At 41.3% G+C, this 27,033-nt stretch overlaps 11 protein-coding genes across 11 annotated transcripts; 4 read left to right on the top strand and 7 right to left on the bottom strand.

Moving 5' to 3' along the window:
* Window positions 1-414: 414 nt before the first annotated feature.
* FOA43_001602 (uncharacterized protein) lies at window positions 415-3,642 on the bottom strand (the record flags this gene model as incomplete). Its single annotated transcript, XM_038921914.1, is given in 2 exon segments — window positions 415-3,620; window positions 3,639-3,642. The coding sequence occupies 2 exon segments, from the start codon at window positions 3,640-3,642 to the stop codon at window positions 415-417; spliced, it is 3,210 nt and encodes a 1,069-aa protein (XP_038777842.1).
* Window positions 3,643-3,837: 195 nt separating this feature from the next.
* Window positions 3,838-4,647, top strand: FOA43_001601 (uncharacterized protein; the record flags this gene model as incomplete). Its single annotated transcript, XM_038921913.1, has 1 exon — window positions 3,838-4,647. One exon carries the CDS (start codon window positions 3,838-3,840, stop codon window positions 4,645-4,647), a length of 810 nt encoding a protein of 269 aa, XP_038777841.1.
* Window positions 4,648-4,689: 42 nt separating this feature from the next.
* Window positions 4,690-5,514, bottom strand: FOA43_001600 (uncharacterized protein; the record flags this gene model as incomplete). Its single annotated transcript, XM_038921912.1, has 1 exon — window positions 4,690-5,514. One exon carries the CDS (start codon window positions 5,512-5,514, stop codon window positions 4,690-4,692), a length of 825 nt encoding a protein of 274 aa, XP_038777840.1.
* A 270-nt stretch (window positions 5,515-5,784) lies between these two features.
* Window positions 5,785-11,721, bottom strand: FOA43_001599 (uncharacterized protein; the record flags this gene model as incomplete). The annotated part of the gene is made up of 1 exon (XM_038921911.1): window positions 5,785-11,721. The coding sequence occupies one exon, from the start codon at window positions 11,719-11,721 to the stop codon at window positions 5,785-5,787; it is 5,937 nt and encodes a 1,978-aa protein (XP_038777839.1).
* Window positions 11,722-12,219: 498 nt separating this feature from the next.
* FOA43_001598 (uncharacterized protein) lies at window positions 12,220-12,711 on the top strand (the record flags this gene model as incomplete). The annotated part of the gene is made up of 1 exon (XM_038921910.1): window positions 12,220-12,711. The coding sequence occupies one exon, from the start codon at window positions 12,220-12,222 to the stop codon at window positions 12,709-12,711; it is 492 nt and encodes a 163-aa protein (XP_038777838.1).
* A 22-nt stretch (window positions 12,712-12,733) lies between these two features.
* FOA43_001597 (uncharacterized protein) lies at window positions 12,734-14,386 on the bottom strand (the record flags this gene model as incomplete). Its single annotated transcript, XM_038921909.1, has 1 exon — window positions 12,734-14,386. The coding sequence occupies one exon, from the start codon at window positions 14,384-14,386 to the stop codon at window positions 12,734-12,736; it is 1,653 nt and encodes a 550-aa protein (XP_038777837.1).
* A 597-nt stretch (window positions 14,387-14,983) lies between these two features.
* Window positions 14,984-15,592, top strand: PRE1 (Proteasome subunit beta type-4; the record flags this gene model as incomplete). Its single annotated transcript, XM_038921908.1, has 1 exon — window positions 14,984-15,592. One exon carries the CDS (start codon window positions 14,984-14,986, stop codon window positions 15,590-15,592), a length of 609 nt encoding a protein of 202 aa, XP_038777836.1.
* A 62-nt stretch (window positions 15,593-15,654) lies between these two features.
* FOA43_001595 (uncharacterized protein) lies at window positions 15,655-17,037 on the bottom strand (the record flags this gene model as incomplete). The annotated part of the gene is made up of 1 exon (XM_038921907.1): window positions 15,655-17,037. The coding sequence occupies one exon, from the start codon at window positions 17,035-17,037 to the stop codon at window positions 15,655-15,657; it is 1,383 nt and encodes a 460-aa protein (XP_038777835.1).
* A 520-nt stretch (window positions 17,038-17,557) lies between these two features.
* FOA43_001594 (uncharacterized protein) lies at window positions 17,558-20,499 on the bottom strand (the record flags this gene model as incomplete). Its single annotated transcript, XM_038921906.1, has 2 exons — window positions 17,558-19,963; window positions 20,413-20,499. The coding sequence occupies 2 exons, from the start codon at window positions 20,497-20,499 to the stop codon at window positions 17,558-17,560; spliced, it is 2,493 nt and encodes an 830-aa protein (XP_038777834.1).
* A 602-nt stretch (window positions 20,500-21,101) lies between these two features.
* Window positions 21,102-22,793, bottom strand: PHO84 (Inorganic phosphate transporter pho84; the record flags this gene model as incomplete). Its single annotated transcript, XM_038921905.1, has 1 exon — window positions 21,102-22,793. One exon carries the CDS (start codon window positions 22,791-22,793, stop codon window positions 21,102-21,104), a length of 1,692 nt encoding a protein of 563 aa, XP_038777833.1.
* Window positions 22,794-24,505: 1,712 nt separating this feature from the next.
* Window positions 24,506-26,386, top strand: FOA43_001592 (uncharacterized protein; the record flags this gene model as incomplete). Its single annotated transcript, XM_038921904.1, has 1 exon — window positions 24,506-26,386. One exon carries the CDS (start codon window positions 24,506-24,508, stop codon window positions 26,384-26,386), a length of 1,881 nt encoding a protein of 626 aa, XP_038777832.1.
* Window positions 26,387-27,033: the final 647 nt, after the last annotated feature.

Below are 27,033 nucleotides of genomic sequence, written 5' to 3'. Positions count from 1 at the left end.
CATATAAAGATAGTTAAAATGTTAATGAATGCGTATCCAACCCCAACGTAAAAGATCCAAGGGCTTCCCTAGCTTCCTTTATATCTGTAGGAACAATATGTACGATTTGTCATACACCGTGTAAATATCGGAGATTGTAATACCCGTTCCGACCCTAATACCGAAAAAATAAAAGTTCTCGAGCTTATCAGAATTTCTCTCTTTCTAGCAAGCAACGTATATTTCAAATCCAACATTGTCTTAGTAATACAATAGGATCTCGGTAATGGGAAAATTTTATTCCGATTAAAGCCGGAAGGATCAAAAACTAGGTAGCAGAAGCCGAGGATAAATGTGTGGGGGGAGATAACTCGTAGGCCCGAAGGCCCCACCGAAGACACCCGAAGAAACCCGAGGAAACCCCGGTAGTCTCCCCTACATCAAGCTAACTCTTCCCCCTATCTCATTGCTTGCCTCCCCATCTGGAAGGTTACCCTCACGCCTATTAGCCATGAATTGACTGTAAATTCCGTTAAATTTGACCAACTCCTTATCAGATATCGATCTGTTTGTTTCTTTGAGACCCTCTTTAATATGTATAGACCTAATCTTTACTATAGGTTTCTGGGGAATATTGCTGGCTTCACTGTTGGCCTCAAAATCCGCACTATCCGCCCTTTCCTCTTCACTTAGCGATATATTTTTCAACTTAGATCCGATTGTAGCTTTGCGATCCTTAATGACCGATGCGCGCGAAGACCGAGCTAAGAAGTATTCTAAATGTCCGGAGCTGGCATTATGATTGTTTACCGATTTTTTTTCCATCACGTTCTGTAGATTTTCGTGGACGGCTTTTAGGTAAGAGTTGTACACTATGGCCTGTAGATCTGCACCAGAAAATCCTTCTGTTTCTTTTGCGACAGTTTCGAGCCTCACGTCTTCACCCAAGACAAATTGGCCGCTTCCAATGATGGTGTTGAGAATATCGAGTCGATCCTCGTAGTTTGGCATATCGCAGAGAACAGATTTATCTAAACGGCCAGGTCTAAGTAAAGCCGAGTCAATCAAATCGGGCCTCGACGTTGCAGCCAACACGTAGACTCCGTCCAATCCCTCTGCTCCATCCATCTGCGTCAATAGCTGATTCACAATTCTGTCAGTAACACCCGTAGAATCGTGCCCTCTCTTTGGAGCAATAGAATCAAACTCATCAAAGAAGAGGATGCATGGCTTGGCAGCCGAGGCCCTTTCAAATAGTTCTCGAACAGATTGCTCAGAGGCTCCGATGTATTTGTTTAATATTTCCGGGCCTTTAATTGATATAAAGTTGAGCCCACATTGTGCAGCAACTGCAGAAGCCAATAAGGTCTTTCCACAACCTGGATGACCGTACAATAAAATGCCAGATCTGAGTCTCAAAGGGCATTGTGCGAAGATTGGAGCATACTTAGTAGGCCATTCCAATGTTTCCAAGAGAACCCTTTTCACATCCTTAAGGCCACCTATATCGGACCATGAAGTACTTGGGCCTTTCTGTAGCTTAATACCACGAAGAGATGACGGGGTGTAGTCTTTCAACGCTCTTTCAAAGTTTTCTGCACAAAATTCAAAACTCGAAGCAGACCAATCTGAAGAAACAACGTCATGAAACGCCCTACCGCAAAGATTCTCCAAATCAAATGGAAGATATCCTTCTGTATCTGCGGCAATATCCCTTAAAAATTCACAATCCTGACTACGGTGACCCGGATATTTCGTAATAAAATGTGAAAGCAATACAAATCGGAGATCTTTATTGGGCGCTGTCAACTTCACTTCCTTTTCAACGAGATGCTTTTGAAATGTTACAGGGTTCACAGAATCCCTAGACTTACTAGTGAGAATAAGGATTATTTCTTTATGAGCGCAAAGTGTCGTGAATCGAGATGCCAGTAATTCAGTGATCTGAGTACTGAACCCAGTCTCTCCTTGCTCCGACTCTTTAGGTATCAATGTATCCACATTATCTAGCACCAACAATGCAGGTTCATGCCATAGCAATTCTTGAGGTACTATTTCCGTGAACAGTTTCTTCAATTCCTCAGGGTCTTTAGTAGTCATTAACTCACTGCAGTCAACGGTCTTGGTGTAGTATCCGATATTTTTGAGTTCAAGACTCACATCATGACACACCAGAGTCTTTCCAGAGCCACTGGAACCGTAAATAATAACCGGGACATGTCTCAAAGCGTCTTTTATAATCTGACGCACAATATCATCTCTTCCCACCAATAAATACTGATCACTAGCCAATGGTTTAGTCTGAACAAATGATTCAGGTTTCAATATATCTTCACCTATTCTGATCAAAGAAAGGTCATCCCTACGTAATACTATCCATGGGAGTGCTTTCTTTGCATGCTTTAGTTCGACATTAAGGATACAACCACACGCAAATAATCCTTCAATTATCGGAAGTTTCATTCCGTTTATTAGTGGAATCTCCCTAGACTCTGAATCAAGTCCGAACAACTCACATAGCTTTTGTATGGTATGTGCGTGCTCTATCTTCTTGATCTTATGCTCAGCAATCCGTCTACTGTCAGAGTTACGTATAGTTTTGGCCACCTGCTTCGGCGTCTCTGTAATTATCTTATGAAGGACCAGTCTGCAGTTTGATAGACTCGACGAGTCATGCTTTAAAGGCTCAATTAGAACTTCTTCACCGACCCTATCTTCAACACCTAAAGAAATAGCGAGAAGCTCGCTCAACCCAACACTATGTATGGGAGCATAGGGATCTATGATTAATTTGGCGACCATAACTTTGCCATTCTTTTGATCTTCCTTAGTTGACCTTGCCCTCTTCGGAGTTCCAGGCCCTTCAACAACTGATACCGCAACATATCTGGTATTAGTCGGGACGGAGCCTAAAGGAAGACCTGCCAGATTGATGAAGATGCTATAGTTGGAACTGTCGTCCTTTGACACGTGGGAAAACTGCCTATTCGGAAGGGAAATACTTCGGCAAAGCACAGGAGAAAAAGTGAGAAGTGGTGACTGTACGACTGTTGAGTTTACACCTCTTCGACTTCTCTGTATGGAAGAACTGATCTCTTCATTGGCCGGTTTTGAGAATTTTGGGGCAATATGCAACTCGGAATCGTTTGTAAGTATGCCTAAAGCAATCTCCTTATTGGTTGAATGTATAGTTTTCACTCTGTATCGAATAATGCTGCTAGACGAGTGGGAATTGGGGTGCACTAGTACAATTTGATGCGTACTCAATGCTCTGACCTGGTTTAAAAACTTATTCTCAATCGTTCCAGCATACAATTGAGTTAATTCCCAATCCTCAGAGGTTATCGGCTCAAGTTCGGCAGATTGGATTCTGCTGATCTCATCAATGAGGATTAGCTGTATACGAACCTCAGCTGATTCTGGAATACCGGACAGAGATGCAAAAGATGAGTCAATCTCAATAGTGTTAGGATTGGATGAAAAAAAACCTGTCCATCCACAGTATAAAGCTTTACTGTTCTCACGATTAGTTTTTATCTGAATAACCACGTTTTGTATGAGCAAGTTGGTGGAATTGATAAATGGACTAATAAATGGACCTGGAACATTGATAAGGCAAGTTTGAAGTGGTTTAAAGACCACTTCAACATCAAGAGAACTCATACAAAAGAAGAACCGCCAACGACAAAGTTAAAGGAAAGATAACCTGAACTTAAGCTGGGTCAAACCTTATCGAGGAAAGGAGACTGGATTTTTCCTTGCATCTCTTTTTCTGATCGCGGCTTGAAAAATATACAAAGGGCTCAGTGAGTAGTTTAACACAATACGCGTTACATTACAGATCTACCCAACTACAAAATGCCGGCAAAAGGATGGCGAAAAGACGAACAAGAATCTAACCTGGAGACAGTAATGGCCAACCAGAAGGTTTCCATAGATTCCATTCTCTTTCCGAAATCTACTGTGAACAAGTTGGCCAAACAGGTGCTCCAAAAAGAGAGTCCGGACGCCAACCCTATGATTCTCTCAAAGGACTCACAAACGGTGATACAGAGGTCATCTGTTGTATTTATCAACTATATCTATCATACTGCCAAGCAGGATATAAAGCTGAAGGGCAGAAAAGTGGTAAATGCTGAGGATATTATCAATGCAATGGAGACGACTAACTTCAATAGTTTTTTCCCTATTCTACATGAAGAGCTAGACAAATTTAATATGAGGAAGGAACTTAAGAAAAGGGAGAAATCAGATAAGCAAAAAACGGCAAAGGCAAAGGCTGATGAAGAAGTAGAAGTGATTACAGATGAGGAGGATGTGAATGATAATACCAACAAGAGGATTAAACTGAATGATTCTAGAGACGAGAGTACTATGAGTGAAGGAGTCAGTGAGGAAACTATCGACGAGAGCAAAAACGACGGGGAACTTGAACAGCATGATGAAGAAGTTGAACAAGAAGAAGAAGAAGAAGTCGAGGAAGATCCAGAAGATTCTGATGACGAAGAGAACAGGAGCCCAGTAGTTAATGGCACTCAACAAATGGAGCGTGAGCAAAAGGAGTTAGAGGAAGACATGAGGGATGTTGACGTTGATGTTGATGAAGATGAAGATGACGATGATGATGAAGATGGTGATCGGAGGAACACTTCGGATAATTCGGATTAACTGCATGTATTTCTAATTCATTATATTATCCTAGACAACTGTTCAGTTACCTTTTTTAGGCTGCACAGGCTTAGAAGGATGCATGCATTTACTGTAGAAGGGAAGTCCACACTCAAGTCCGATTAGAAGATAGAGCAACACGATGGCCACAAAGCATACGATCATAATCGACTTGGCATTGGACCACCAAAGTCTACGCTTCAAGGAAACGGCCCGTCTTCGAAACGAGTTAGAAGAAGAGTTTAAGTTATGTGTCTTATCAATCAAACTGTTGAGCGTCTGGCCTCTTTCTAGGATTTTATCTATATTATCGTTCATGATATTTCGAACTTCATCAAGTTCTCCATCAATAGAGCCATAGTTTTGAGTCAACTGTGCCAGCTTGAGTTGCTCCTCAACTATGATCTCCTTCATTTTCAACTTGTACTCGAAATTCGTGGTAGTGGTCACATTGGCTGTAAGTCCTGGCGATTCGTAATATTCGCTTAAGTATGTGAACATCAACTTGTTCATCACATTGTACACAAAGCTCTTCAACACCGTGTCACTGCAAAGCAGAACAAGTGTTATAAGGTCGTTATTTTTCATCAACTTCTTGTCGTAGTACAATATCAAATTCACACTTCGATTGGCATTGGCGAAACCATTTCCCATGGAGTTCTTGTTAGTGAGAAGCGTATACCCACTGAGCTTATAATCATCTGACCGGTCTTCTGGAACGGAGTTTATAATGCCAATATTCTTGGAAACGAGTTCCGCATAATTGAGATCCAATTTTGGTGCATAAAATCGGTCGTCATAAGTATATAGAGTTGTTGAGTTCACTGTGAGACAGGCATGAATAATAGATGCATTTAGAGGACGCATGGATGCATGCGACGAGGGTGTTGACGATGTTCCTTGAGCCGCTGAAATAGGGGGACTCGTTCTCCCACTATTTGCGCTATCATTTGAAGTCATTGAATGGTCTAAATGATGATTCCTATAATAAACCAAGTATATAAAAAATGTCTGGCTACATTTCGAACCTTCTCCACTGTATATTTCTTTCCGGACTAAGAACCGATGATATTTCCTATTTTGGACATGCTTGATGCCATTAAGGAATCTATAAAGATTCTGAAAAAAAGATATCTTCTATTTAAATTGATGCCGGGCACGGTAATAAACATCTGTAGAATCACTAATCACAAGGATATCCCTAGTGGTGCCCGCCAAACTTGGATCAACCTCTAATTGTCCAACAACTTTGTCTATACGGCCGAATCTTCTAGGGGATTCCCGTTTGATCGCTAGCAATTGATCCGCTTGTAGGTCACAGATCATGACAAACCACGTCTCTCTCTGAGGCTTTGAAAACTTAGGTGCATATACTTTGAAGCCATGCTTATAAGGTGGATTTGCATGTACTAACTGAACGGTGAGTTTCTCACCATTGTCCGACTGCTCAACCTTAAGCTTGCCTTGGCTAACGGGAAGTGTCGAAGCCGCATGCATGAACTGATCCCGTCTTCCCTTTTCAACGTGCAATCTGATAGCCAATTCTTCAAGTTGCTTATGCGACTTTGCACCAATAGACTTAAGGCTTAGCTCGGATTCCGGGAGAGCTGAATGCCAATGACTGCCATCCTCATCGTAAGATCCTTTAGACAAGTCTCGGGGAGTTAAACCTGGCAATGTGTAAACAAAATCCTGGTCGAACCAACAACATTGCTTGATGCATTGCATAAGCTTGATCAAACTCAAAACAGTCGACAAAAATCCAAGCTCTGAACAAGCATCAATATATGCCTGTAAGATACGTAGACTCTGGTCAAGCACAGAAACAGTATCCTGAGCATAGTCAGCAATCGGTAGATCAACACGTGAAAGATATGCCTGTAGAAGTAAAAAGGCTTTGATATGAGGACTCCATATGAACTCGCAATCTTCAAGATCATCCGCTGGATACCTCATATCTTGTGACATTTCCGTATTGATAAGCTCTTCTCCATGACGGGTGGGTAGTTCATCATACTCAGAGGCCTCTGAAAGCCATCTAAGGCATTCTCTGAATGTAGCAGAGCTCTTCACTCGTTTCAACAAGTTTCTCATAGTCTTGTGGGAAAGATAGTAGTAAGAAGAAATCTGTAAGAATGGAGTTGGCGACATCTTCTCACCTGTGGAGACCAAACACTTGGATTCTTTCAAGTCATCAATCACACCATCGATTAATCCACTCAAGTACTTGCTGATCCCAGCCGGGGAGACATCTTCGACTCCGTAATATGTAGGATTATGATGTGCTCGTCTATAGAGAAATGTCCATGTCAAGAAATCCATGGCATCCTGACGTGATTTGATGGTACCGGAAGCGATTTCTGCACCAATATGGTCATCAAGAACTTTATGAAGAGACGACTCAACAGGAAAACCAACGTTTAAAAAATGCTTATAAAAGTTCTTTTTGCATTCCTTGGTAAACACCATGGCCACACCGCTGGTATCAAAAGCTGGACGTCCTGCTCTTCCCATCATCTGTAAAATATCAGTCAAATCCATGTCTCTGTAGCCCGCGAGCTTGGAATCAAAGAACTGAGTACCCTTAATGATTACCAAATAGGCTGGTAAATTAACACCCCAGGCTAAGGTAGATGTAGCAACAAGAATTTGGATCTTACCCTGCTCGAATAATTGATGAGATATTCGCCTATCGCTCTGCACCAATCCAGCATGATGAAGACCAATACCAAACTGAAGGGAAAGTTTCAATGTATCATCTTTCACCTTCTTGATAATTGGCTCCAATTCTTCCTCTTTCAAACGATTAAATCTTCTTGGATTTTCCTCCATACCACAAAGATGAATTAAACCCAAAGCAGTAAGCCTAGTTTGACGACGAGAAGGAACAAAAATGAGAACAGGTCTGCTGGGCGAGTGCTGCTTGATAGCCATAAAGACAGGCTTGTTCATAGTCTTCATCAAAGGAGAGAAAGCCAAATTATCTGGGAAGCCATCAATAAACATTTGTAAGGGCACGGGTCGAATACTGGAAGGAAAATTAAATAGTCCTTCTTTCACCTTCAACCAGCCAGCCATATCCATGGCATTTGACACAGCAGTTGACAAACCTATGAGACGAATTGGTTTTTTTGTGAAAGATGAAATGTAGTTCATTCTACTCACAATAATCTCTAAAATTGGACCTCTATCGCTGGCAAGTAAATGAATCTCATCCATAATGACGAGAGATAAATGCTGAACAAATTTCCTCGTCTGCCAGTTACGAGAGATTCCATCGAATTTTTCAGGAGTAGTGACAATGATGTCGGCCTCGTGTATCTCCCGTGAGTCAGGCAAAGAATCACCTGTAAGCTCCACAATCTTGTGAAGAGTGTGATTACATATTCGTTCCTTCCAATCATCCACTCTCTCACGAACTAAAGCCTTCATAGGTGCAATGTAAACAATTTTTGATCCCGGCATCTCTCTGAACGCATGCCACATGGCCATCTCGGCAACTACAGTCTTACCAGAACCAGTAGGCGAACCAACAAATACATTCGCATTTGTGTAGTAGAGAGTGTGGAAAACCATGGTTTGCATGGGATTGAAGTACGAAAACTTCTTCCGATAAATGGCTTCAATCTGCTCATCATGCATTGCCGTAACTGGTAATGGCTGAAGCTTTAACAACTTGGTTTGAGTGGTTTCATTGTAAGGCTTGATAAGATGTTGAAACGAAATGGCATGCACAGTCTCAGAACCTAACCACGAGTCGCTGATCGCACGAATCACGATCTGCTTGGGAGGAGGATCAGTAAGTGGAATCATTACATCCATTTCATGCTCAGAACCCATAGCACGCCTATTGAGAATGTATTTCTCGAAGTGAAGAATATTCGACTTCTCGCTTTCCTCAACAAGTATCCAGAAGAATTGAGCATTACCATGATATTCATAACTCCAAGTGAAATCAGGTACAATGCTGATGTGCACACGAAGAACCTGACTAGTCACTGGGAAACATTCTGCATCGAGCAGAAGGTACGGGAACCTTCCAATTAGCTTGTAAAGGGTCTTTCCAATACCTTTATTATGGACAAACTCTCCTAATTCAGAAGTCCCCATTTCTCTTAAAACCTCTATGCTAGGATTCTTTGCTTCGATCTGCTTTATTATCTGCTCCTGAAGCCTGAACTGCCTCAGAGGGTGTTGAAATGGCCAGATCTGTTTATCAACAGCTTTACAGATCGAAAGCATACCTCTAGCAAACGATCCCCAGCGTCTGTCAAGCCCAATTAAAAATAATGCTCGACAGATACGAGCCGAATTCTGGGCAATATAGTTGGTATCAGAGTATAATGCAGAGTCTTTAACGGCAGCCCGAGAAATAAACGACTGAAGCAAGATATTTGTCTTCGTCTGTGAAGTCTCAAGCTTACGATCAATTTCGCAAACGGCTTTATGTTCTTTCAAGTCTTCCAATTCCTTACTCTCTTCTTCTCGAAACTTAATGTTATCAAACTCACTACTCATCGAGATAATACTCAATACATCTGCCTCTGTAACCTCCGGATTGATCAACTGGTTGAAGACCTCCACGGATTCGCTTAAAAGATAGAAGTCAGAAGCAACTCTGCCCAAATCTTTTGAGATCAAGGCGTTGGATCTTTCATCAAATACTATCATCTGAAGCTTGTGCAACCTCTGCGCCGCAACAATAATCATATCTCGTCTTTTTTGAACAAGAAGAGGATCATTGGCAATCTCTTTCCAATCGATTGCATATGCAAACGGGTTTTTCTTCATACGAACATTCAAGTATGTATAACCAAGCCATTGAACACCTTCATCGACATTGGTAACTGTGCCAAGAGAAATCTCGGCATTCAAATTATCAACAAGTTTATCAGCAAGCTTTGATTCAATTGGATGTTGCTCTAATAGTAAAGTGATGTAATGATCAAGCCTATCAGACGTGGTACATAAGATACCCACACCATGGCTCTCATATTGGGGTCTACCAGCACGACCGAAAATTTGAAGAACATCAGATATACCTAAATCAATAAACCCACCGGCTTTAGAATTGTACACCTGAGTACCTTTGATAACAACGGCGGCAGCAGGAAGATTGACACCCCAAGCTAGGGTGGCAGTACAGCAAAGAACCCTAATAGCACCTGCCAAAAACATCTTTTCGGTTAAATTTCTGTCGGCTCTCATCATACCCGCATGATGAACTCCAAAACCACCCGCATAAAGCTCTCTCGTGTCTTTGTTTTTGTTCTTACCCATCTCTCTTTCAAAGAAACCATATTTAGCAGTCCCTGAACAGTCAAAATAACCAGATAACCCCTGTTCCAAGGCCATATGAATGAAATTTCTTGCCGTACGAACCGTATCCTTTCTTGAGTGAACAAAAATCATAACTTGATGACCCAACGAAAGCATATCAACAACTTTGTTAAAAGCAACAATATCCAATTTCTCTCTGGCTTGCTTAGATCCAGCCTTTGCCCTCACTCCAAGAAGTTGCTGCTCTAGCGGAACTGGGCGAAACGATTGGTCAAAGTAAAACATGCCTACATTTCTATTAACACCCAAAAAATCGGCAACATCGACATAATTGGGCAAAGTAGCAGAAAGACCAACAATCCTAATCATGGACTGAGTGCTTTCCACTTGTCTTAAGGTTCTGGCCACCAAGGTCTCGATTACAGAACCCCTGTCTTCCTGTAAAAGATGGACCTCATCAATGATCAATAATTTTACCTTTTCAACAAGTTCCGTATCACCATTCGACTTTCTAGTAACGACATCCCATTTTTCAGGAGTGGTCACAATGATCTGAGTGGCCATAATTTCCGTTTTAGTCAATTGCATATCACCGGTCAATTCTCGAACTTGAATCCCCAACCATTTCAACTTCTTGGAGAATTTATCGACTATTTCAGCGGCCAATGCCTTTAGAGGAGCCACATAGACTATTTTGAACTCCTCGTAATCTATATCTACTTGAACAGATTCTCCCGATTGCATATCTGTTACATACTGATTGATGGTATGAAGAATACTAAGCAACGCAACGTCAGTTTTGCCTGCACCGGTAGGTGCACATACAAGCATGTTCTCGTTGGTGTTATATGCGACATCGTACACCAATGACTGCATCTTATTAAGCGTCTTGTATCCTTTGAAGGTTCCTTGGCAGAGATAGTCCAAGTCATTGATAGTTATATCACCAGTCGGAAGGTTGATGGGCTTTTTCTCTGATGGAGGTATGAGAATCTCCTCATGGTTTTCAAACGACTCACGAGTACTTCCAATGGGGAGCGTATATTTTTTACCGGTGAAGGGTACGATATTTCCAGCATTACTCAACTGATACACATGTGGGTATTTTGTGGCCATCACGCTTTGGTCGAGCTTAGCATTAGCAGTGCGTTCTCTATTGGCCTCGTATTGATGCTGCATCTGCTCTTCAGTGAGTAATCGATGTCCCTGTGAAGAGAAAGAGGAGGACTGGTTTTGAATCTTTGAAAGCGCCTGTTTTCCATCGTACTCTTTGACAATTTCGTCTTTGTTCTGAATCAGTAGCGAGATCAACTCAAGCTCTTCAAAGCCAAGAGTATCAAATAGATAGCTTTGGAGCCCTTCTTCTGTAGTTTTGTCCCTCAATGTCGTCACTATTCCTTTAAGCAACTGCTCTGCCTGTCGCTGAATACTTTCTTCACTCTCTCCACCTTCTCCAAACTGCCTTTTGCATATCTGTTCGCAGCTGGTCCGGATCTTATTGAGAAGATCAAACGATTCATCACCGCCTATATCTTCATAATCGCTCTCACTTTCACTTTCCTCATAATCCATTAGCAAATCGCGATCAACACCTTCAAAATCCTTTAGTAAAGATCTTAAATTTCGGGCAAGGGGATCTCCCTTCAACTCCTCTTCCCCTCCATCAACTATATTATGGGGGATCTTGAATCTCTGCTCTTCTTCTTCCTCGATTTCAAGCCCGCTGACGCCCACCATCATGGGCTCCATAGCATGCATATACGACTTTGTAGAATTAACATTATAAGTCGCCATAATGTATTACTAGATGGTTAATCAGTCAGTCACTTAGAAGAACATGTCTGAGTTGGAAGACACTGAAGATTTTAGAACAAGAACTCAATTTAGTACTAAATTTTTCACCCAATCCTTAATTGTTTTTTGATATGCCTTTCTTTGTTCACCCTTCAATATTTCTGCTTTTTACCCTTCAATCTGTCTTGATTCATGTCTTCTTCTTCTGACTTACAATCTCAAGCTCTTACTATCTACTCGGATGGTTCTGTAGCGTGCAATTCAAGCTCCATTCATCACCTAAATCTCATTCTCTATACTCAATCGACAAAATCTACTTGGTTGAGCGTAGCGTTGATTCAGGCTTGCTTACAAGACTCATGTTATCTCAATACTAACGAGAAACTTCAGAGCGACAACAGCATTCATGGGATTTACAAATCAAACGTTTTATTCGTCTCGCTAACTAATGACTCTAGCCTTTATTACAAACAGATCCAAAAGTATCTTAAGCTCAATATGTCGGTACCTAATAGAAGCCTCAAGTTTGTCAGCTTTCTAGATCGAAAAGCCGACGGATGGTTTGATGATTTGGAGAAGCTAGTCAACTCATTTGCCGATAGGGATCTTCCTTGCAATGTGTTTATTGAAGATCCTCAGTTTCTTCTGTACCTCACAGAGACTTCAGATTCATCCCTTCTATCCAAGTTTTCTAAGCTCAATCGATTGGCAAACTTGTACCTAATCATGCCAACAGATAGATCATTGCTTGATTATTCGGAATTATCTAATGACTTATCCACGGTCTACTCAACTTTGCTCCTGAAGTTAATACACAAAGCACATTTGATGTTGAAGCTCAGACCATTGAGAACAGGTAGAGCGGACGATATTACTGGAGAATTGGTAGTTATCAAGGGGCCTATAGATGATCCCGGACTTTCTATCCGTGAAAGAGACTACCTCTACCTTCTAAATAAAGATGGAAACGTCAAACTTTTCTACAGATAAGCAAAATTGAATTGTATTATTGTTACACCACCTTCTCATTCTTACGATACATGTTGTAATAGTCATCCAATGTGAACTCAATTGCACAACGTGTTTGCAGCAGCGGATACAACGGCCACACGGATTGCTCGCCAACCATAATCCAGTAAGGTATGTTGGTGTCATATTTATCGACATCAAAAATCCGCCTAAAGTCTTTGAATAGGGTCTTCATCTCCGGCACTATCGGAATTTGGTTGCCAGCGTATAAAGGGGCAGTTTCATCCGTAACTGCCCACTTGAAGAAACTGAATAGGAGTCCAAATCGATCGAGCAGCTCAACTCTATGTCTAAACTCGAGACTGATAAGTCTATCGATAGTTTTCATGAGAGACCATTTTGAGTTGCTATGTCGGAAATCAATACCTATTAGAGGTGCGAAATATGGTCTTGCCAAAGAAACCATAAAGTGGTTGACGTTGAACAGTTCTGTTAAACGAGTGTAAGGTGAAACTATACCATCTTTTCCATCTTGTCCTGGGTTCGTTAGTGTTCTGGCATGATATGGTGTCATGAACTGGCACTTTCTGTGCAAGATGCTGTATGGGATTATTTTCCCACCCTCTGTTTTAATATGAGGCTGAACATCTCTTCCCAATATATTGTATCCTAGAGAGCAGTTGACGGCACTCATAATAGTGATATTTGGAGAGCTAAGATAGTTGAGTAATGTGGGAAACGAATGATCTGTTGGATAAACAACGATATTGAGAATCCTGTTTGCCTTTAGATATGCTTCCTCAAAGGTTAAATCACCTAAAAGTTCCTTGACATAGTCGAGAAATATCAGAGTATCCTGACTGAATCCCCTACGAAGCACGCTCTCTATTACATTACTGGTAGTTGTTGGAGATGCATGAGATGCGTTGTGAATCTTCTCAGGTGGCGGTAAAAGGTCGACAAGATTATTGAGATGTATTTCCAGCTCCTTGGGTCCAAGAGAACACACCATAGCACCAACAGCAGCACCAATAGAGGAACCAGCGATGACATTTGGTAACAAGTCATGTTCATACAGCGCTTTAATCACACCAATGTGACATAAGCCGAAAAGGGTGCCTCCCTGTAATATCAATGCAGTGGTTCCTATTGTCTGCTTCGCCTCGTGAAAAAAATCAAGCTTCGCTTGATAAAATGTGACCATCTCTAAGGTATTGTCAGGCAACTCCATCTCAGAGACAAACTTAAGACATTCCAGTACCTCGCTTATATATTCCTCTATCAAGATTTTGGTTCCAATGTATGACTTGTTGTAAAGTCGCTTGCTTGAGATGCCGCCGAAATTACGTAATAGACCGGATCTCAGAAGACTCACTATCCGTTTAAAATCGCCAGCCATGCGAGCCTTTCGAAGACCCAATAATCGTTCATGTATCAGCTTATAATCGTATCTTCTGCTAGCAAAATTCTGTCTCCAAATATCGTAGCCACTAGCAGCATCCAACTGGGTGGCTATCGGCTCGTACTCCTCAAAGGTTTTGCACTTAGAGAGGGATCTTCGAAGCTTTCTAGTGGAAGAATGTCTAGCGAGACTGAGGATTCGAGTGAACCAGAAGTTCACCACATCCAATACAAGAAAAACAAGTTTCCATATGATAGCAGGTGTATGTTGCAACACTTTGTGAGCCACATTCATGATAGATAAGGATAGATAGCAAGGGAAGGTTGATGATGGGACAGAGAAAGCTATTGTAGATAAGGCTGAAGATATTAGGCTGCTCTTCGCGAATACAGACAGGATGGAATATTCTATGGAGATGAATTCTGTGGACTTGAATTCATCCGCTGTATTTTAGCTAGTAAAGTCCGTTTAGGCAGGAAAAACCGACAATCAAACTTTTTCAGTGAGTACTTATGGAATGGAAGTAGTGACATATTAGTGAAGACGGTGCCATCTATCTCTGGCTGGTGGACTTCATCTCGGTCATGATGTTAAACCTGTACTCATGTATTGATGTAGAATTTTTGATTTTGAAACATTAGAACACTCAAACCGTTCTACCTTCTCGATACTTTTCTCATTACCAATAAGAGACTTAAAGGACCAAGGACTACACGTTACTGACCACCATTGAAATCCTCTTACCATTTCGGTAAAAGGTGCACGGATGTTGTACTTAATGCCTATGAATTTCTTTCGCCCTCAAAAAGTTTGAGCCAGCAGCTATTATGTCAATGTTGAGGTTGAGGGCAGTCCTTTCTGTAATTGAGCCTGTTTGTTGAATAATTCAGTATGGAAATTGCACTTGGAATACGTGTTAAGGATGGAGTGATTCTTGCCACATCTAAGGCATTCACTCGAGGAATCTCTGTGTTGAAGGCCACAGATGATAAAACCCGAATGCTCAATGATTATAATGTGCTTGCCTTCACCGGCGAATCCGGTGATACAACACAGTTTGCAGAATATATACAGGCAAATATTCAGTTATATACTATGAGAGAGGGTTCGGAGCTTAATTCCAAAGCCATTGCCTCCTATATAAGGCACGAATTGGCCAAATCACTCAGAACTAGGAAGCCTTACCAGGTGAATGTGATGTTGGCAGGACTAGACAAAGGTGAAGAGCCTTTCCTTTCAATGATAGATTATATGGGAACTCGTGTGGATTTGCCTTATGCTGCTCATGGTTATGCTGCCTTCTATACCATGTCTCTATTGGATCGTCATTATAAACCTGATATGAATGTGCAAGACGGTATGAAGTTGTTAGACATGTGCGAAGCGGAGCTTGCAAAAAGATTTCCAGTTGAATTCAAGGGGTTGTTGGTGAAGGTTGTTGATAAGAAGGGTATTAGAAATGTGAGAGGTGATACCAAAGTTGATGATCCAGAGCAATAGGACTTATGTATAGCATGTCTTACAATATAATTGATTAGGAAAGTTTTGATGTAATATACAGATTATGCTCGTTTGGGCCCTATATGGTTTAGTTCTTCTTCTCTTTCTCTTTTTGATCTCTTCTCTTCTTGATAGTCTCTATTCCTGTAAGCCTGTCTTTTAGTCTGTGAAATAGTACTGTCGGATCCATTCCATATCACTTTGCGCTTCTTCGAATCGTGATCATCCTCTGTCTCATCTACGAGAGACTTGATATTTTCGTAGATTTGCTCTGGAACCAAATTCGTTCCGTACCTAAATTTAGCTTCGTATCTCTGCTTTTCCTGCTTATACTTAGGATCCCGTAATAGAATACTGATATGCCTAGCAAATTTGGATTCAGGAATAAGTTTCCCAGTTAATGGACAGCGTAGTAGCTTCTCTCTGGTCACCGAATCGTATTGATTCCCCTCGTGATTTCTTTTCAACCGAGATTCTCCCGGGGCTAATATCTTTATTCCTTGAGGAACAGGTCTATGAGAAGTGGGCCTATGAGGGGATGGCCTCAAAGACTTTTCTCTATACTGATGAGCCTCATTTTGATTATCTTCATAATCCGGTGGAGCCTCTTCGATCAAAGAAGACGCTTTCTTTTGAATCAATGACCTATACTCCAATTCATTCCTGTTCAAAGGAGTCTCCAATTGAGCCACATCATCCAAATCCGTAAACTCCACCGTTTCTACCACAAAAAAGTCCTGCCAGTCAATTGATGCATATTCTATCATCTCTTTCTCTTGCTGTCCCTGCTTCTTGGCACTTTCTGTTTTCTGCTTCTTTTCGTATTCGGCTCTTTGAAAACATCTATCCAAGAATTCTACTTGGTCGAACTTTCCGAACTTAGTCTCTATTTGTTCCTTCTCGTTTAGTATTTTCTTGTAGCATCTTAAGTAAAACACAAATGTCTTATGCAACGAATGAGACTCATTTAAAAATTGCAGTTGAGTACCTATCATCTCGTTTTTCCCTCCAAATTCTAGTAGTAGCTCAATAAACGAGTCTTCATTAACTGCAACAAGCTGTGCAGCAAGCTTAATGGCCGAAAGATCAACTGGAGCCAATTTGAGATCACGCTCGTCCGGAAGAAACTCCAAGGCAGGAGGCTCTTTCAATGTATCTGCAGCTTCATCGTTCTCTTCAGTCGCTGTATCAACTTTAATCCCACCAGGCGCAGCATTCACTTGATTAAAGTTTCCGTCCTTTATCTCCTTTAGAACGTATTTATAGTATCCATTATAGGGATCATTGTCTAGGAGAAACTGGAATTTGTAGTTAGTAGCTTCTTTGGCTTTGATTCGCTGCTCAAAAGATGCACCATTTCGGGAAACATACCCGGCTGTCTTCTCTATCATCAACCGAACCTCCGGTGGAGGAACTGTGATTCCCACAGGGAGTGAAGATGACATATCGTAGGAAACCATCAATGAAATAAAAGCATTAAGAAGAGTAGATAGATAGACAGAGTTATAGACTTTTCACATAGACGCGTCACCGACCTCGCTATATGGTGTGGCTCGCCTATTCGTTAAGTCACATGATTTGAACCTATAACCGGACATTGTCACCTAGACACAAGCATATCTTATCTACATGAAGCCAACAGAGCACACGAGATAGTTATCAATGTTTTTTGCAATTGGATCTCTTTTCCGTTCGGCTCAAAATGAATTCTAATCTACCCGCCATTAATAGGTTGCAGATGATCCAGCAGCATTTCACCGAATACAAGGCCAGAGCAGATTTCCCTTACCTACCTTCACAAGAAAGATCACGGTATTTCCAGATGACGCAGAAGTATGGTCTAACACAGAGTCAGATGGTGGATTTGATTCACAAGACAAGAAAATGAACCACTAAAAGCTGTGTAGACTTTATATTTATATTCACATTATTCATAGATTATATAAGATGATAGACTTTACATATCTAGCTAAGCGGGTAGTACATTAGTCTCACTGTCTTAAAATGACTGATAATGTAGCTGATTATGATCGATTGATACTTCTCGTCCGTCAAATCGCTGTTAAGCTCGGATAGACGAGCTACATCGACCGACTCCAACTGATCCCGAATTTTCTCCTCGCTCAATTCCGGGACCTTGAAGCATAGTAGAAAGACCAAGTTGGAATATGCAACCAACGAAAGGGTCTTCACCTCCTCTTTTTTTTGTTCCTTTAAACAATTGCTGATAGTCTCTATCAAGCCATCTACTAACTCATCCCTAACGGTACTAAACTCTTCTGTAAGGTACACATCCGAGTAATCGTCCGTATCCACTATCAATAAACGGGAAGCCAAGTTATACAGATCTTTTTCAAGATCCATAGATGCTGAAGTAGGAAGCTTTTTACCTTGAGAGTACTCTTCCCAAAGTTCGATCTCTGTCGCATCCACTTCTGATTTCCTTAGTTTACCCTTAATTTCCTCTACGATTGGTAGTGTTAATTGTTTCACCAAAGGCCGCGAAAGTTTAAACAATAAAGGATTGCCAAGAAGATCCACCTTCAACGTCTCGCATGGATCCTCCTCTGTTTGTCCGTTTATAATCTTGGTAAACTCCGAATAGATGGAGCTCAAGTCAAGTCTTTCCTTTAATTGTAGGAGGATTCGGATCATATAAAGATATTCAATAGGTTCGTGTGACCCTTCACCAATCGATAATTCCACCGTGGTTAGGAACTTCGAGATCGCCTCGTTGATCTTCTTGATACTAAAACTGACAGATTCATTGATCAGCTTTTGCACCTTAGTGGACATGACGCTCCAAAACTCGGAATTCTCTGTGTCATCAATAGAAAGAATTGGTCTTTCCAAATTGAAAGCAGATTTTTTGAGGGAGGCCAAAAAACAAAGAATAGCCTTAATATTATCCTTGAAGGTATCAATTTGACATAGTAGTGGTTCAATAACTGAGTTTTTTGCATCAGGATTGGATACTTCACCAATGAATTTGTCTATGTCAAAAATATCGATATCTTTGAACAAGTTTGTGCCATGATTGGTATGGATTCCATTCAATTGGCCCGAATTGCTGAAGTTCTTCATTATGGAGTCTGAAATATTGCTAAACTCGCCGAGCATTGTTTCTAAGATGCTAAAGTATTTATCTTTCCATATGTGCATAATCACTTCAATCATTGGATCATACGAATTCTCATCTACGGATTTGCACAGGAAGTCAACTAAAGAAGTGAACTTTTTGAAAGAAATGAGCACCTTGGTGATATAGCCGGATAACGATCTTAGTGATCCGCTATTACTGATGACCTCAATAAACACGGAACGGATCCATCCAGTTATTTCCAGCTTCCAATTGGACAACTGGTCGGAAAGATACTTGTCTGAAGGAGTAATTTTTAGTTGTGTTGAGGAAAGCGGGTAGTGAACAGTATAGTTAGTCACATCGATGTCTAACCAGCTACACCATTTGTGCAGACTGGTTCGAGCCATCCAATTGCAGTTCGCACTGCTATATATCTGACGGGTGAGCATTGTCGAGAGCCTAGTCTCAAATACAGAAAGGAAATTGAGAGTCACGTAAATATATGAAAGACAGTTTTCGAAGTCATTAGCAGGATCCATTTGAAAAAGCTGTGCTTTCCTGAGATCTAGAAACCACATAAGAGCCTCTTTCGGCGTGCGATTACTCAAAATAACATATGCAATCATTATATTTGTGGCAAATTCGTACTCGTATCCACTGGAGAGCTGTGTCAATCGATTCTCGGCATCCTTCAACAGCTGAGAGTGTAGACATTGAATTTTTCTAATGGCAAATGCATTCTGCCTTTCTGGATCCTCGATAAGATCTCGGAAAACATCGAATATGAGATAAAGCTGCTCTGCCAATAAAACAAATTGCATGGATGCTTTGTCTTTAGATGATGAAGATGAAATGCCCTCTTCCTCGTGGCTATTGAGAGAGCTCTCAATATTATAATAGCTGTAAATGGAATCGTGAACCAGGTTTCTAAACACTATTATCTTGCTGCGTGCTTGTGCCTGTCTCTTGGCCCTCATTCCAATCCTCCTGTGGAACTCATCAAGGTTATGTAAAGCTTTGCTGTTATACTCTGCCTTTCTAAATGTAAGGCCTACGAGCATTTTATTTTCTTTATTCACCAATTGATCCATTAGCACAATGTCATCGGCTGCCTTAAGTAGGTCCCTGTATTTACTTCCAACAAGATCTCTCAACTCAGCCCGTCTACTCTGCATGTCCTTGGTAAGGGCATCCTTAATATATTCCAAGTCTTGGACAGGATATTCTGTAAGGAGTTGATCTGCAGACAGATCTGCAAGCTTCGATACATCATACGACGCGAATTGCATCTAGTTGAGTTCTTAAGACCTGAAGGACCAACGAACAGTGAAGAGGAAGATGGCATAAATAATTCCTGCCATCTTCGCTGGCCTTTTTTTTTCTGGACATAAATACACAAATGAGAGAGAGATGACATAGGTCGTCGTCTATCGACTAGTAATATACATTGATATCTATGAACGTATATGAACAGTTAAGTAGCTTTCTCCAGTTGGTATTCCTTCCTCTGGCTCGCATATAACATACTTTCTACGGCGGGGTCTGGAGTTATCATATGCACGTAGTTGCAGCCGGTTTCTCTGTCACATTTACCTTCTTCAAAAGATGCACAGATGCAGTCTTCTAAGTCAGATACAGGGCAAAGCTCGCAAAATATGGGCCGCTCATCGTACCACCTGTTACTGCATTCTTTGAAGCATTTGACAGCCGATCTCTCATCGCTATATTTAACGTAGACATTACCCTTCAAATGTATCGAGTCGCTGTTACCAGCAACTATCATATCAGCAATCTCTCCGTATTTTATCGAAAGCTCTGTGAACATATCTTTGAAAAATCTAGTGAAATTACTCTCATCAGAAGATTTCACTTCTTTGTAAAGATGTGGAAATAGTATGGTCCGGGATCGCAAAGGTCGAGGGTGTTTCTTGTTACATGAATCCCCGTAACGGCATGCACCTGTCCTTATAAAAAATGGACAGATAGGCACGCTAGCATCTTTGGGACGCATGGATCCGGCAGAATCTCCAGAATCTCTTGAGCCATTTGAGTCCCGGTAGCCTTTAGATCCTGGGGATTCCCCAGATCTCCAAGAGTCCCTTGATCCTCGGGATTCTCCAGATCTCCGAGAGTCCCTTGAGCCTCGGAAGTCCCTTGAGCCTCGGAAGTCCCTTGATCCTCGGAAGTCCCTCGATCCTCGAACATCCCCAGATTCTCGAACGTCCCCAGATCCTCGAGCATCCTGTCCATAATGTTGGTGGTAAAAACTCATTGAATGTCAAGGGAAAGAAATAAAGATAAGTACATGAGCGAACAATAGAGATGAGTTTTTTATTCTAAAGAATACATATATTTAAAGTTACAACGTATGTTATGCGAAATGATAATATTGTATATAACAAGAGATAAGCGTTAGAAGAAGTACACTTACTGGACCTTCTCAAGACCAGTATCGTCAGAAGAGCCAGCTCTAATTTCTTGCTTAGTGATGTCAATTTCACCGTGCAACTCCTCTGATAGCTGTTCCAAAGTCTTTCTCTTGGTCTCTGGAATCAAAAACGAAAGGAAGAAACCAACCAACATAAATAAGCCGAAAATCTCCATAACGTGAGGCAACCAACAGTTGGTTGGTTTACCTTCCTTCTTACAGTTATGGTTCTGTAAGGTACCAATGCAAGTCTGTGCAATGATAGCACCAATCTTACCAGAAGCGGCAGATATACCGTGAGCGGTAGATCTATATCTGGTTGGATAACATTCACCAGGAACAATGAAAGTGGTAGTGTTAGGACCAAAGTTCTGGAAGAACTGACAAAGAACGTAAAGAGCTAAAAGTCCGTGGTCGCTAAGCTTGTTGTAAGCGAAACCGATGATACAAAACAAAATAGTCATTATCAAGAAACCACCTATCTGAATTGGCTTTCTACCAATGACATCTAAAGTGGCGACCGAGCACCAGTAACCCGGAATGGAACCAGCGCAAATCAAAATCAAGTTACCAGCAGATTGATTGAAGAGTGAGTGGTAGACGTTAGAGGAGGAAGCAAAACCAATAGTCTTCAAAATGGAGGCAGTATTTAAGCCAAGACCATAGTAAGAGATATCTAACATGAACCAACATCCAGCTGTACCGATCAAAATCTTACCGTATCTCCACTGTCCGAAATGTCCCCAAAAGTCCTTGAAAGAAGCAGTTGGCGGAGTGTATTTTGGTGCATTCTCGGAAACAGTAACCTTCAAAGCCTCGATATCACCTTCAGCAGCATTACCATGCTTACCAGAAGCAAACTTAGCAGCATCGGCAGTAGCCTTCTCGGCTTCATTGGCAACATCAAAAGTGTATCTAGGAGATTCAGGAATGGTCAATCTAAAGTAAAGAGCGATGCAACCAGGAAGAGCACCAAAGCCGATAAGGATTCTCCACATCTCATCACAGGCCTTCTTACACGTAGCATCGCACATAGCAGAGCTGGTGGCACCAATCAAATCATTCTTATAGGCAGCAACACAGATAATGGCGACAATACCTGAGAAAAGCTGACCCCAACCTTGGTTGGCGAACACAGCACCCATTATAGCACCTCTCCATTTTGTAGTAGCAAATTCAGAAGTGATGATAGAAGACAATGGATAATCACCACCAATACCAATACCCATGATAATTCTATAGAAGGTCAAGATAGCAGGGAAAGAAACAGATGGAGATTCACCTGCAGTAACCTGTAAAATGGTGGCACAAATCATAATAATCAATTCGGTACCATAAATCTTCTTACGACCGAGAACATCAGCTAACCAACCGAAACCGAGCTGACCAAAAACTGTTCCAACAGAAGTGGAAACCTTTAATAACGTTTCTGTAGAGGTAGGAATGGTACCGTTCCAAAAGACATGGGCCAGCATAGGAACAGATAAATTAATCGAGAAAAGATCATAGGAATCCGTCATGAAACCAACACCAGCAACACAGATGGCTCTAATATGATACCACCCGAACTTGGCATTATCTATCTTCTCCAAAGCCAACCTTCTTCTCTCTAGAGGGTCTTCAATATCAGCGAAATCGTTGACGAAATTGTGGAAAGCGGCATTACCACCAGAAGTTCTAACAGCAGGCATAATTTCTGGAAAGTTGATCAATCAAGAATGTGCAATTAAAGAAACTTCTATAGCGATACGAAAATAAGGAGGAATAAAATACCAGACAAGAATAGTCTCAGTTTATATATTTTTAGGTGAGACAAAATACAAAATGCAGCGAAAGCAGAGAAAAAAATATTCAATTTCGGTTAGTCGAAAAAAAGCAATGCTAATGAGCACATGGCCGAATTTTTGTTTTCTTGTTAGGCTTTTCTGAGGTCCTGCTGTTTCTGCTAAGCCTGGAAGATAGCATTGGGTAAATCGTAGAGGGTGAGAACAATAGAACCAAAGATTACAAGGACCGGCTATGTATTAAGTGTTTTTTATGGGGGCGTTATTGTATTATCGGGATGCAAATTGGAAAAGAAGTATTGAGAAGAGTAAGCGAGCACGTGGGTAATGAATTAAAGATGCAGATACTTCAAGGCTGTGAGGAATAAAATTCCCTAATATAGCGGCACGGCCCTGAAAATAAATATTAAGATGCGCACGTGGGTGTTGAAATGGAAATGAGGCAGAGAGCCCGAGGGCCCGAGGCACCGAGGCACCGGAGGACCCGGAGAAACTGAAGAAACCGGAGAAACCAGGGGTACCGCAGGGACCACGGGGACCACGGGACCACAGGGACTACGGGGATCACCGAGACTGCGAGCACTTAGGGGCGAAAAAGGCGAGAGAGAGCAAAATGACCAACCAAAGGTGAGGCAGTTGCCTGCTGAGACGGCGCACGGGACTTCGCTAATAAAGTCAAAAAGTCACAGAGCATCGATCAAGTCCTATTTAGTCTACAAGTTTTTAAGGGTCTCGGCAGTTGAATATTCAGACAGGCGCCTTCTAATAGCGACGATTTCTTTCCTGCCAATTTTTTCCCTTCTTGTCCTGCAGACTTGTTATCGGTGATAGAAGTTGACGCAACCGCGTTCGTCATCAAAGTCATCATTTTCCATTTTTCTGTTGTCATCTTAAAATTCCTGCCATCTTTCAAACTAAAAACTGTATAGGCTTGGCCCAAAAAAAATAAAAAAAAAAGAAAGAGAAAGAAAAAGAATGAGACAGTTAGAGAGGCCATACAATATGGAATAGAGATTTGGAATGGAGATTTGAAATGCTAATGAATTCAACTATTGATGCCAGAATAGAAAGTTCACCAAGCCTAATACCATAAATCCTTAGATGTGGAGCTGCTTGATTGAAATTTTGTCGTTTAGCGGGAAGATCTGCAGCTGGTTGTTTGATAAGTGCTTCCCATCGCTCTCTATGCTGAAATCCGGTGCCAGCTATTCAATTACATGAATCTAAGTGAATATACAATTTGTACTCTCAATGTAAACAACCCACTGAACAAAGAATGAAACAAGGATTTCATTCCCCAAAGACCGTCAAGAATAACCTTCAGTGCACTTAATCGTCGCGTCGATCGTTCGGCTCTGTGTTTAGAGAGGGTGGCTGATACTGATAAGAAGTGCTCCAAAACAGAACACCTTGTGAAAAGCAAAAAAGCTTGTACCCAGTGGTTCATTGAAAGGTCGGTTAGCGGGATTATTAGGACATTTTTTTCAGTTATCATGGCTTCAAACTCTCAATCATTGCCCGCCAACCATAAGAGTAATTCACCCTTCGGGTCGAGCTCCGGATTTATACTTCCGTCACTTCAAACATCTCAGCCTGTTGTTGGAGTATCCAATTCTTCTATGTCAGTGGCATCTCCTACTCTGTCACCTATAAGAGGAAATCATAAGAGTGTGGCTGTTCTCAGCGATCTTCAAGATAAAAACTATATCAAAAGAGAAGCACATTTGACGGGATTGCTGGGGAAGTCTAAACCTGTCACAGTCGTTAGAGGTACTAAAGAGTTTATTAGTACTGAAATTTACGACGGAGAAGGAACCATTTTAAACGAGGAGGTATCGTTTGATGATGCAAGTAATGATGAAGATATGAATTCACCCGGGGGGAGTCACGTAGAAAATGAAAAGGCTGCACTGCAGCAAGCGGATGCAGTAGAAGCTACTACTACTACTACTACTACTGATATGATGTCACTGGATGAGGACGTTGGTGAGGCAGAAGATGCCATTTCAGTAAATGAGGATGCTCCACAAGAGCTGGAAGATGAGTTAGAATGTGACGATTCGCCAAAAGAAGCATCTAACGAGACTAAGATATTGACAGAGGAGCAGTTTGTTGACTCTGAAGGTGCTGCCATAGAAGTATCGGCCAGTCGAACATCGACCATTTCTCTCAGAATCCCGAATCCGCCGGCAGATCTGAAACCACAGTCAAGCTTTGACTTTCAGAAATTCCTCAGCGAGTTTAAGGCAAAGGAATGTCAACCAATTCATCGATATTTGAAATCGTTCCTGGTTCAGTTCGGTCAACGTAATTGGAATATTGATGAGCAGGTCAAGTTGGTTAAGGACTTTGAAGATTTCCTTCTCAAGAAGATGCTTGAATATTTCCCCTTCAACACCATGCAGACAGAAGACGAGATTAGGAATTGTAAGGAGGGTCTTGAAAAGTTGATTATGACAAGGCTCTATTCGCAGGTATTTTCACCAGCGGTGCCGCCTAATAAACTAAGTGAGCAGCATCAGAATGACAGAATATCTGATAGATCTTATGCACGGAACGTAAGACTTTATGACTGGATAGAGCTGCGCCATTTAGATGTTCCTATGGAATTAAACCTTCATTCCAGTTTTATACAGTTGGCTGCCAAAGAGTTGAATAAGATCAACAATTACAAGTCCCCTAGAGATAAAGTGATCTGTATTCTTAACTGTTGCAAGATTATATTTGGCTTGATTCGTCAGCAGCAGAAACTGCACAACATTGAGGAGAATGCCGACTCCTTTGTCCCTCTTTTGATCTATGTTATCTTTTTAGCGAAGACAACCTTCCTATACTCGAACTTGGCTTACATTGAACGATATAGGAATCCCGATTTCTTGATCGGTGAAAGTTCGTATTATGTCAGTACATTACAGATTGCTTGCAACTTTATCGTTGACATAAGCAAGGATCAACTTACAATTGATGATGACGAGTATCAAAAGAATATGGCTTCCTCCAAAGGAAGGTTAGAGAAGGAAAAAGAGAAGAGGAAACAGCAGCACACTGGAACTGGAACTTCATCTCCATTACCGAGAAGACTTACCGATTTCATAAGTCAGACCTCAGTTGAGTCTCCTTCAGAGGTACTAACGAAGTCTGCAGAGTTGATGAAACAACGGCTTTCAAGTTCTCTTAACAGCTTCTTCCAGTCAGATACTACTATAGAATCGGATTCGCTTACTGATGAGCATTCTAGTCGACAATCTCATCGAGGCGAGTTCGGTTCTTTGGCAGCTACAGAAAAACAGCTTGAACAAATTAAGCAACTGTCTATTAAAGAACACAAGCTTGAGGTGGAAAACAGGAAAAAGCACCAAGAAACCTTTGATAGCTTACAGAATATGTTCCCTGATATGGATAAAGGAATCATCCAAGACGTGTTGGCCGATACCCTGAATTCGGATGGCAGTAATATAGGAGAATGTGTAGATGCATTGTTGGCCTTAAATAATGAGTGATATGAAGGTATTCTAGATCAGTGAATTTCGCTATTGGTGCGCGCTTCCCATTACAGGGGTACCAAAAGAAAGGAGAAAGTGCCAAACGCGTCTTAATTATGTGCATATCCAAAAAATAATCTTGGAATAGCGCGTCAAATAATTTTCGCGTTAAAATTTTCGCGTTGGGAGCTTCGGCGCCTGTCTCGAGAAAGAAGGTCTATATTGAAGGACAAACTTAATATTCAGGTCATCAAAAAGATATAGATCAAGCGGATTGCGATTGTTGTATTTGTAATACCTGGTGGATACTTAGAGCCCGTAATATCTAGGCTCCTAGTACCTTTCTCCCCTTTCAACGCGCGTGTTCCTCAAGAGAAACGCGCTTTTCTTTCAGCTTTATTTTTTTATGGCACGGCATTAGTAAAGGTTCATCTAAGCAACTAGTGCACATCATCAAAACTGTTAAATTGACAAAAACAGTAGGCCAGCGGCTAGGTCGTCTGCGGATAATGAGGAATGCTCGTCGTGCATTGATTCTTTGGGGAAATGGGTTCCATTTTCAACAGGTAATTAATCTAAATAGGGAAATACTTGACTCCCCGACTGGAGGAACAATCATTTCTATAATTGTGTACCGAATTTAGAAGGAAGATCTTCAAGGTGCA

The sequence above is a fragment of the Brettanomyces nanus genome, chromosome 1, assembly GCF_011074865.1.
Source record: "Brettanomyces nanus chromosome 1, complete sequence".
Lineage (NCBI taxonomy): Eukaryota > Fungi > Ascomycota > Pichiomycetes > Pichiales > Pichiaceae > Brettanomyces > Brettanomyces nanus.
The sequence above is the reverse complement of the archived record's forward strand: the minus strand, read 5'-3'. Positions and strand labels throughout refer to the sequence as shown.